The 11,211-nt window shown below is 45.9% G+C and overlaps 1 protein-coding gene across 1 annotated transcript in view; it reads left to right on the forward strand.

The window, feature by feature from the left end:
• The window catches only part of PRKCH (protein kinase C eta), a gene marked incomplete at both ends in the record, with an annotated part of 225,295 nt that extends 214,722 nt beyond the window's left edge, over nucleotides 1–10,573 (forward strand). The window contains 2 exons of the mRNA XM_079701199.1: nucleotides 8,872–9,015; nucleotides 10,427–10,573. Coding sequence (XP_079557325.1) covers nucleotides 8,872–9,015; nucleotides 10,427–10,573 — 291 coding nt within the window. The remainder of the gene's footprint in view (nucleotides 1–8,871; nucleotides 9,016–10,426) is intronic.
• Nucleotides 10,574–11,211: the final 638 nt, after the last annotated feature.

Below are 11,211 nucleotides of genomic sequence, written 5' to 3' on the forward strand. Positions count from 1 at the left end.
TTACTATTCTCAACTTCCTTCCCCCATTTTAGATTGTTGAGGACCTCTGTTCTTAGGAAACTTACATTTAATCTGTGGCTAGCAGTGTGAAGGCTTTTTTTTTTTAAATGAAGTATTAATACCACATGACTCTTTAATCTTCATATCTCAGACAGGAGCATAAAGATGTCAGGTTTTGTAAAATGAGCATGGAAATATTTTCTATGGAGGGGTTTGCTAACTGATGTCTGCGGGTCAGAAGAGCTTTTTGTTTTAAGTTGGAAAAACTCTAAGGAACACACTTACAAACTCTAAGTAGCACACTTTGTTTTCTTTCATTTGTTCCTTCCAGTGATCAAAGAGCGTTAACTTTTAGCAGGTGGTGGTTAGGTTTGGTTTGGACACCCAAGATAATGTGTATCCAGGATAAAGAAGGGTGTTGGCCTGGGTTTCATCAGGAGGAAATAAAGACATTGTGTAGTATGCCTCTGGGGGATCCTTCTTTAGCACTTGCTTCCTTTCAATAGCTGCACTTTGGGGGATCACAGCTATCAGGTGAGCTTCCTTTTCCTTCAACACTTGGGAGGTATTGGAGAGCAGTGAAGCCCTCACCATTAGTCAGAGATGCTCGGGACTGGTTTGCCAGGAATAAAACCATCTTGGCCAACAACACTGGCATTGGCACAAGGGCCCGACCTTGGGCTTCTGTCTCTGAGACTCATCTCTGATCTTTACCTTTTTTTAACCAGTGTTATCACATGACCTTAGTGAAGCTACTGAGATGGCTTGGGTTTCAGGGGAAGCTATAATGAGTATAAAACACAGGCAAGGCAGCGTGTTAAGAGCATTGATAAGGAATAAGTATATGCCCATGTAAGGGCTGCTGGATTCTAATCAGAGACAGGATGGAAAATATAGCCAACAAACCTGCAACAGATTTTAGCACTATTCCTGCCCCAGTGCAGAAAGAGAAACAATACAGGGCATTTTTGTATTTGTTTTCACTAGGAGGGAATAAAGTGCACTGTAGACTGTCTCTGGAGATATCTCACAGAACATTCTGATGTGGCTCAGGTAAGACATTGATCCATTGGTGTGTTCAAATATACTTACATACTCACCTGCCCACTCCTTCAGTAACTAGCTCCTGGAGATCAGCTTAAACATGTTTTATTTCATTTTTATAAAGCAAGTCCACTTCAGACCCAAGGAAAACATGGCATCTTCAGCTGAGGGAGGTACAGTTATCTTCAATTTTTTTTCTAATTCCAAATAGAGAAGAAAGGATAAGACTGTAGACTCTTGATGTAGGCACAGACCCTGGAGGACATTGCTCTCCCCTCCCACCTGACGACAGATGGGTCATTCAGGTGGTTCTTCCAGTGTCTCCAATAAGACAGTCCTGCTCCTCCCAGGGAAGCGCCTTCCCTCACTTAATGGCATTGAGTATTAGAAATTTTTGTTTTAATTTTCCTTATGACAGCCTTACATACACTCCTTTAACTTCCACTCCCCATACTTATTTCTCCCATTTAGAACCGCCTCTTCTGGCCAACAGCACTTCCATTATTTGAAACTATCAACAGTGTCATCTGTCTTTTCTTCTCCAATATGAAGACCCCAGTTGTTGGAAATAAAACCAGGTGGTCAGAATGCAGGATTCCTTGGGTTCAAGACTATTCCTTTTCTCTCCCTTCTCTTAGCACCTGCTCTGGGTGTACATCTCCATCACTTCTCCCTCCATAGAGTCAGAGAAAGCAGAATAGCTTGTGGGCCAGCAAAGGAAGTACAACATAAGTAAGCACACATAGTGCTGTGCATTCTTATCCAGGTGAGGTCCTGAGCATCATCCCAGGATTGCTCCTGACCTGTCACTGCTCTTTCATCCAGAATCCAAATGAGAAGATTGGTAAACCTCAAAAGGAGGTTTAGCATAGTGACTGAGGGCAAAGGCTTCTACTGTTAGATGGGCCTGGCTTCAAATCTCAGCTCCACTGCTCCCAAACTGTGTGGCCTGGGGCAGGTTCCAGATAGGTCTGTTCCTCAGTTTCCCCTTTTTAAAAAAAATTTTTATTGGAGTATAGTTGATTTACAATGTTATGTTAGTTTTAGGTGTACAGCAAAGTTAATCAGTTATACATATACATATATCCACTCTTTTTTAGATTCTTTTCCCATATAGGTCATTACAGAGTATTGAGTAGAGTTCCCTATGCTATACAGTAGGTCCTTATTAGTTATCTATTTTATATATAATAGTGTGTATATGACAATCCCAATCTCCCAATTTATCCCTCCCTCCCTTTCCCCCCTGGTAACCATAAGTTAGTTTTTTACATCTGTGAGTCTATTTCTGTTTTGTAAATAAGTTCATTTCTACCATTTTTTTAGATTCTACATATAAGCAATATCATATGATATTTGTCTTTGTCTGGCTTACTTTACTCAGTATGACAATCTCTAGGTCCATCCATGTTGCTGCTAATGGCATTATTTTGTTCTTTTTTATGGCTGAGTAATATTCCATCTTCTTTATCCATTCCTCTGTCGATGGATATTTAGGTTGCTTCCATGAGCTGGCTATTGTGAACAGTGCTGCAATGAACATTAGGGTGCATGTATCTTCTCAAATTATGGTTTTCTCAGGGTAGATGCCCAGTAGTGGAATTGGGTCATATGGTAGCTCTATTTTTAGCTTTTTAAGGAACCTCCATACTGTTCTCCATAGTGGCTGCACCCATTTACATTCCCACCAACAGTGCAAGAGGGTTCCCTTTTCTCCACACCCTTTCCAGCATTTGTTGTTTGTAGATTTTCTGATGATGGCCATTCTGACTGGTGTGAGGTGATAACTCATTGTAGTTTTGATTTGCATTTCTCTAATAATTAGCAGTGTTGAACATCTTTTCACGCGCCTCTTGGCTATTTTTATGTCTTCTTTGGAGAAATGTGGCTGGCACAGGTGGTTGTCAGCTGTATGCCCACCACCGCAGCTGGCAGGAAGGGGTATGAGAGGAGAAGGTTGCTGACTAGTCTTCATAACGAGGTCAGACTCTACCGGTGATAGTGGCAAAACACAGAGACACAGGAGGCTGCAACATACACAAGCATGCATTTTATCCACCCCAGGGTGGCCTTCATGGCCGTGAACCATACTCTGTTCTGTGTCCTGTGTTCTTTCTCTGCACTCCCTCCTCAGGACTCTCTGTAGAGTCATAAAATTCCTTCTTCCTAACTAGGAGCATCTCCCTGGAATACTGATGGGGATGTCCTATGGCATGCTAGCCAGCACTATCTGCTAACTCTCTGCCCTTTGGTCCGAAGTTGAATGAAAGGAAAAGGTCCTTTTGTTTGCCCAACAGCCAAATCCATCTGTTAAGTAGAAAATACAGTGTTCTCTCTCTCCTGGAAGAAAATCTCATTAGATTAATTGCCCTATTTATATAACTAGTCCTCTTCCTATGAAATCAGATTTTGAAAGGAAATACGATTTTAGTCATTGCCTACATTTGAATGAGTTTCAGAGTACATTTGGACCCTGTTATCTCTAGACACATTGTTAACACGGGGTGAGTTTGAACTCTATCCTCTGGAACATCTGAAAACTCAAAACCAAAGCCGCCTCAGGTGTAGCAGAGCCCACAAGACACGACAAGTGCTATAGCTGACCTCAGAATTACAGGAAAGTGCTCCAGTGCACCCTTCACCCTGCATTCAGCACTTCCCTTCTGCTGTGAAAGCAGATACAACTGCACGTTAAAACCCGCGTATCATCTGTATTCTTATTTTCGATTGTCTTTAGAAATCTTTGCTGTCAGAAAAATTGTTTTTCCTGAGACCATCACTACCACCCCCCCCCGTTGGAGTCTGGGACTATGAAGGCAGAAACAGACCTTGTTCCCTTTTCCGGGCTGCAAAGTAAGAGAGAGAGAGACAGAGCCAGATAAGCCTCGGGGCTCAGGCTCACCTCAGATGTTCATCTCTCAGAGGCTTTTCAGTCCATGCCCCTGTCTTTAGGTAGGACAGGATGGCCCTCCAAGTGGTTTAACAAGATGCTTGCTGAAACTCACTAGCATTGGTTGAAGGCTTGCCCTTGTGCCAGGTATTTTACACTGATTATCTCATTTACTCATTATAATATTAGGATATACAGAAAAATCTCCATTTTATAGTTGAGGAATCTGAGGTCCAGGGAAGTTAATACATTTGTCCAGAGTCACACAGCTCACCAGTGGGAGAACTGGCCTCCAAACACAGCCGTGAAGCTGCAGAGCCTAACCAGCTCCCCTCTGGGCCCTCCATAGCAGAGGAGCTCTTACATCCTTTATAATCCGTCCCTGGCTGGCAGGAGGCTTTGCAGGACATTCCTGTACAGACCTGGCCTACATTGCTTATGTTTCTTCAGGAAGGTGCCTGGCTGACTGCTTTCCCCTGTGGTCATGCCTTCTCTGCAGCCTTGAAGGAACTGTTGTTTCTCATTCTCTGGGCAGGTGTGCTTCTGATTCCTTCAGGATCCTCTAGAGAAATTCCACTTTCATGAGGGCCACAGGAGGAAGGGGAATATGAAACGAGTCCACACATTCTTGCCCCTGCTCTCCAGTTAGCTGGAGACTTACATTCGGGGTGGAATCAGATTTTCCACCCTGGCCTCCTCCCTCTTTGCGGCTTATAACGTGCTTGCATTGACCCTAGCAGCCATTCTGCTTCCTTTAGTATATGCGTCCAGAATCTTCCATGGAGTCACTTTATTTTCCTCTTTGGCTGACTTCCCCGTTGGGACCACAGTCGGGGAGAAGGTCAGTTGAGGTGAGGCAAGTTTTCAGTATGACCTTAGACACAGCTGAGTGGTGGCTGTAAACGCCATGGTTGTTAACTTGTTTGGCATTCGGGTCCCAGTAGGGACATAAGCAAACAGAGGAAGTTTTCTGCAACGGGATCGTGCTGTCACCATCACAGCAGCAGGAACACGGTGTTTAAGGCGAGTCCTGGGCCTGGCCTAGGGCAGTGAACCCCTCCTGCCCCCAACCCCGTACCCCTCCACCGACATGTACTGTGAAAGATTCCAGGCCTGGAACTGATGTCCAGTGTTCCCTGAACTTCCCACCTCTGCATCTTTGGAGGGGGGAGGGGTTAGTCATAGAGGAGCTATAACCCTCCCCGCCCAGCCTTCCACGCCCTCAGCACCACCGATCACCCCTCCTCCTGCCCGGAATGGTCCCTGCGCTGGTTTCTGTTCCATGGCCTTCATCCTGCTCCGGCTTTCTCACGAGCTCCTGCTGCCACCCCGGCCTTCTTTCCACCCTATGCCAGGGCTCAGAGCCAGGGCTCAGGCATGTGGAGAGCCAGCCAGGTATGAGGCCGAGGGGAGTGGTGGGACCAGGGGGTCACCTGCCTCAGGCAGCCACTGCTCAACTCCAGGTCATTTTCACCAAGAAGAATTGCAAGTCCAATGTTCCAGAATATTCCATCTTCCAAGGGAATTTGGAAAACTTGACTTTCGTGTGTGCGATGTGACATTTGCTACTTTTTAAATGTTTGACAAGTAGTTAAAATTATTTTAAAAACACTCTATATGGGCCAAATAAAATGTCTGTGGCCTGGAGCTGCTCTCAGTTCTATTCTCTCTCCCTCCACCTCTGCCTTCCCTGCACCTCAACCTGCCCTTCCAGCATCAGCTCTTTCTCACCAAACGGTGATGGCCCTGTGTGTCAGACCTCTCACCCTGGCCTGCACCCCAGGCTTACAGGGCTTGTCAGCTCCTGGGGGATGTTTGCGCATCTCAGATGCAAAGCTGAGCTCACCAACCTCCCAGATCTGTAAGACCTTGAGAAATGGTAGATGTTTTTGTTTTCATCCCTTCGACAAAAGTTACTACCGCTACTACTACGATACTTCTATTAACACTAATACTCCCAACAATAATCAGTTTCTCTTTTGCTATCCTTTTCCGTCCCTCAACAGCCGGAGAGGACCCTGGGACCTGGCTGTCCTCCTGCCCCTTTCCCCCAGCTCCAGGCAGTGCGGAATGTGCTCATTTTTCTTCCACAAGCCCTCCAGGACCTGCTCCCCTCTTTTCCTTTCCACTAACCAGAAAATCTAGTTTCCAGACTTGTCGTGTCTGCTCAGCTGTCGTCTCAGCCTCCTAACTAGTCAGCCCCCTACCCACAAATCTCTTACCCCTCCATTAGGGATTTATCCATCCCATCATGGCTAGAGTCATCCCTGAATCACAGGGCAGCTCTCGTCATTCACCTCCTCGCACGCTTTTGTCGGGTCCTACTGGCTGCCCCACGGTTCCTCGGCCGTCCTTTCACGCCAGCCCTACCACCCTACAGGCTCCCTCACCAACGTGGCCGGTGCTTGCCTACAGCCGTGCCAACTGCATTCTCGGGCGTGACTGCGCTCTTCCTTCCTGGCTCTGTTAATTCTATGTATCTGCCTCATGTCATCAACTGTCACCTCTTCTGGGAGGCCATCGCCTGCCCTCTCACCACCAGCCCCCAATGCGATTTTCCCAGTCTCTCTCCGAAGCTCCCGCTGCACGTGGCTGTGTCTCTCTTCCTTTCGTCCAGCTGTGTTACAGATAAAGTGTGCTTGCCTTTGCCCCTTCTCTGGATCAGCTCCTTCATGGGGGGAGACACTGTCCTTGTCATCCGTGTACCCACCCCCTATGAGGCCTAGTGCACTGCCTTGCATAGACACCTGCAAACCTTTGTAAATTGAACTTTTTTTTAATGTGGAGAATGGATATCTTGAGCCCTTTAGATACAGCCAAAGTTAAAACAAAACTGCTGGATTATTCGAAAGGATTTACCAGAATTCTAAGCATAAGCTAGTGAAAGGGTTATTCTGCCTGACTCCATTCCCAGGGATGAAGTTTACAGAGGAGCGCAGCCACGATTTGGTCTCCTGTTCCTCGGGCAGTGCTTTTCCACAGTGCCCCTTGGGAGGCTGGCTTCCGCGCCGGGTCAGGGAAAAATGGGCAAAGTTGTTCAGACACCAGGGCTTCTTCCACCCTGGCATCGAGAGCCCCACACTGTTCCTCTGGCCCAGAAGAACAAGTTGTACTCACACATTCACAAGGTGTCCTCTGCTCGCACCGTTGGCAGGCCTGGGAGTTTCCCACAAGCCATCTGGGTCTGTTCTGCTGTCCTTGTAGCTTGAGTTTTTTGCAGCATTGTTTGTTTTTTGTTAATTGGCTCTTAGAACAGACATGGCTATTCCATCAGGGATTGTATCCCATTGACTTTCCTAAGGAGAGAACCTACTCATTTCTTTTGTGTATTTACTTTCCCCTGCCTTTCTGAGTTGCACAGACTTATCTGGGGAGAGCCCACGCAGCATGAGCTCCTAGCTCTGTCAGAACAGAGTTGTTTATGAGATATATTTCCTAAGTCTACGCTGATCACCGTGCGTGCCCAGAGTGCTAACTGCTGTGGAGCTCTGAAAGCTGCTTTGACTTTCGAGTTCCACGTCCAAATTCAGCACCAGGCCTTTCATTCCTTGTCTCTAGGAAAGAGGAGAAACCATTAAACCCCATCCGTGTCTTCAGTTTTTACTAGCTCCCCTTGGAAGCTTTTTTAGCATTTTATGAGGTCTGTCCTGTCAGATTTGCTTAGGGATTTCGGCAGCCTCCTCCCTCCACCTGATCCCGTTCACCTGAAGCAATCCAGGAGGTTTTGCAGCTTTGGACACCTGACATGGCAGGGCTGCTCACCTCCCAACCCTACCCTTTCTTGGGTGCACCCTCAAGATTTTTTCCAAAATACTGTGTAAATTCCACTCCAAAGCCATTTCTATGAACACACCATTACTTTTGTGTTCATAAATCAGACTTGGAAAGGGGTGCTTGGGGACTGTTATACATCCATTTAAAGATAACTTGATTTAAGTTTTTTAAAAAGTTTTTATCCAAGGCAATTTTCTTTTGATAATGGGAAATTAGCTTATGTGTCTTTAAAATTGAAAATGACATTCTGGCCATGAAAAGTGAATTATCCTATACTGGTCTTTGGTCAGGATACGATCAGAATGCCTTTACTGACCACTCTGTGAAAGGAGGGTTAGCCCAAAACATCTTGATAGGAGCTCAGCCACGAGGAAGTTGCCCAATTGATATAAATACAGAGGATTTATATACACACATTCCTTGAACGTATGGCAGTGCTTTTAAATTTTGGACTATGTGGCATGAGTCTCAGTCATGAAACATTTCAAAATGGAGGGGCAGGCAGGAAAGAAGGGAGCATCTGAAAGAAAAAAAACTTTTCACTCAAAACTGTGATATCTTTTTTGCATAATAAAAGCGGCCAACTTTGTTTTTCCTGGAGCCCGAACACAGAACTTTAAGGTTTTCACCCTTGCGGCTTCTTCACACAGCTCTTCAGAAAAATGACTCTCATTCTTCTCTCTGTGGTCTTGTCAGAGAGTGGGAATCCTGGCCGGCTGGTTGGGTCTCTCAGAAGAATGGCACAGCTGTTCTGAAAAGTAGCCCCATTCATAAGATGCCGGCTGTCCACAACTGCAGTGCTGGAGAAAAGCACACTATTTTATAAAGCGTTTCTTTTCTTTAAAGAGGAAAAAAAATATACATGGTATTTACAGGAAAGAAAACCGGGCCCCTCGGTTTTATTTTAGTTGCCATGTCTGAAATGGAAGTGGGGAAGGCCATAAATACACATGAGCAATTTGCGCCTCATGTGTAAAGGAAAATTGCGCCTTTACGGGATGATTCATGGTGGCTGTGCCGCCTGTGATGGGAAAATTCAGCCGGTTAAGCCAGATCAGCCAGAAAGCCTCACATCGGTTCTTCTGCCAGAGCGAATGCCTACCGTCTTGTGACATACTTATTGTCTAGGATTGAATGATTGACTCTCTTTCTCTCCCTCTCAGTTCATGACCAAGAACCCCACTATGCGCTTGGGCAGCCCGAGTCAGGGTGGCGAGCATGCCATCCTGAGACATCCTTTCTTTAAGGAGATCGACTGGACCCAGCTGAACCATCGCCAAGTAGAACCACCTTTCAGACCCAGAATTGTAAGTGTCCAAGACCACCTTAGTAGACCTTCTTCTTGCTTAAAATGTCTCAGTGTTTCACTGAGCAGCCAGATGGTCCACTGGGGAATGATCAGACTGGAAGTTCAGCCTGATGCTTTGCAAGGCACTTCACCCAGGAGGAGGCTGGGCTCCTTGCCCCTGAGGCAACGTCTCTCTGTGTGCCAGGGTTACTTCTCAAAAAGTTTTTAACCTCTTGCTTGCCCTGGCCCCATCCTCTCTTAATTTAAAAGTTCCTGGGGTCTAAGAGGCCTTGAAACTTTCCAGGTTTCCCCAAAAGTGTTTGGTTGAGAAATTCATTGTTCCTAGCTGATTTCCTTATGCTCCTTAGTCAGGGTGCCTTTCTCAAGCCCCCAAGAAAGTAGAGAGGCCATGAAATGCTCCTCAAAGCCCTAAGCCTGGCTCCCTGGCTTGGAGAGCTCAGGTCTGTAACAGCTACTGCAGCTCAGGGCAGAAGAGGCCGAGTCCTCTTTGACTAGGAGCACCTCACTAGGAAGTGAGGCAGCTGAGTGGGGTGGCATTCCTGAGGGTGGTCCAGCTCTCAGTCTGAGAGCTAAGCTCTTTCTCATGGGTGGGTCAAGAGAACCACAATGGGAAGGCAGAGAAGCTGGGCTGGCAGTACATCAAGAGTTAGGGGGACGAGGCGTGCTCAAAGGCAGAGAGAAAAATATCATTGACTCAAGGAAGAGAAGTAGGAGGTCTCGCAATGGTAAAAATGATCTCTCCAGCATTAGTTTATGAAGATGTAAAATACACATTTCCAAGCGTCATTAGCTTAATCTGTAACGGCCTGCTAGGTTGAGACACAGAGACAAAGCCACTTCCTTTAATGGACATTCCCCTGCCAGCCCCTCTGGGAGGAGGGAAAGCTTTGCCAGCAGGGCAGAATGAATCTGACCATTGAGTAAAGTGAGAGGCATTTGTTCCCTAAACTCAACATTTCCAAGAAGTCTTTCAAGAAAAATCTCTTCAAGCATATAGACCTTTGTAAAACAGGAGGTGGGGCAAGCGTGAATTAGCTCTACCTCTGTTGGTTTTTGTGCCTCTCCATTAGGCCTGCTGAGAAGTGGTACCTCAGTGAAATGGGGAGGGTGAACCAGCTGGCTGGGTCAGGTGAGCAAATTAATTTTTTAGTTTCCCAACCTAAGGCTGGCCTGCTCAGCAAGATTTTTGTGGGGTTAGTGAATTGGCAGTTACCAAATGCCCTAGTAATACACAATGCAGTAGAATTAGCATAAAGCACTGTTTAACCAATTGTCATAACTGTGAATAACACTACTGCGAGAGTTGCAGGGCAGTCCTCCGAACTCATTGAAATGGGCTAAGTCCCATGGAAGATGACTAAGCCTCAAGTGCATAGAATCTGAAATTTTCCTTGTTTCCTTTCTGACAGAAATCCCGAGAAGACGTCAGTAATTTTGACCCTGACTTCATAAAGGAAGAACCAGTTTTAACTCCAATTGATGAGGGACATCTTCCTATGATTAACCAGGATGAGTTTAGAAACTTTTCCTTTGTCTCTCCAGAATTGCATCCATAGCCTTATGGGGAATGGGAGAGATGGTATGAGAATCAAAAGGGGAACAGAGATTTTCCAGGAATTTCCTTTGTGGGGAACTCCTCAGCATCAGCCTTAGAACAAGAACCTTACCTTCGGGGAGCAGGTGGAGAACTCTGTGAAGGACGGAACGTCAAGAGATCAACTACAGTGTTTCAAGTCCTGAGGGAGCCACGGTCCTGGAAACAGTTGATACTGAAATGAGATTTCATGAAGAAATACACTGCTCAGCCTCTGAGTTTCCATAGCTACTTGGGGTTTGGGATATTAACAGGAGCCAAAAGGAGAAAAGGTGTGAAGAATAAATCAGATCCTAGAACTTCTGAGCCCATCAGGCATTTTACTTCAAGGGACAAACCAAGACTTTGTATGGAGTGTCGGGCTCTTCTGTAAGCCAACGAGCCCCGAATACTGGCAGACTTCTGCAAGAAGTCTGTAAATGCTAATGAAGAACTTGAAGAGAAGGAAAGGGATGGCTTCCAAATAGAACAGTTTACTCTGAACAAAAAAGTGTGTCCATAAAGCTCATAACTTAAAGCCCCATCCTGACAACAGATGAGCACCAAGGCAACTGCTACAGCTTATTCTTTTATCCTTACTTTCATTTAATAGATATTTAT

The sequence above is a fragment of the Hyperoodon ampullatus genome (assembly GCF_949752795.1).
Source record: "Hyperoodon ampullatus genome assembly, chromosome: 3".
In the NCBI taxonomy this organism is placed as follows: domain Eukaryota; kingdom Metazoa; phylum Chordata; class Mammalia; order Artiodactyla; family Ziphiidae; genus Hyperoodon; species Hyperoodon ampullatus.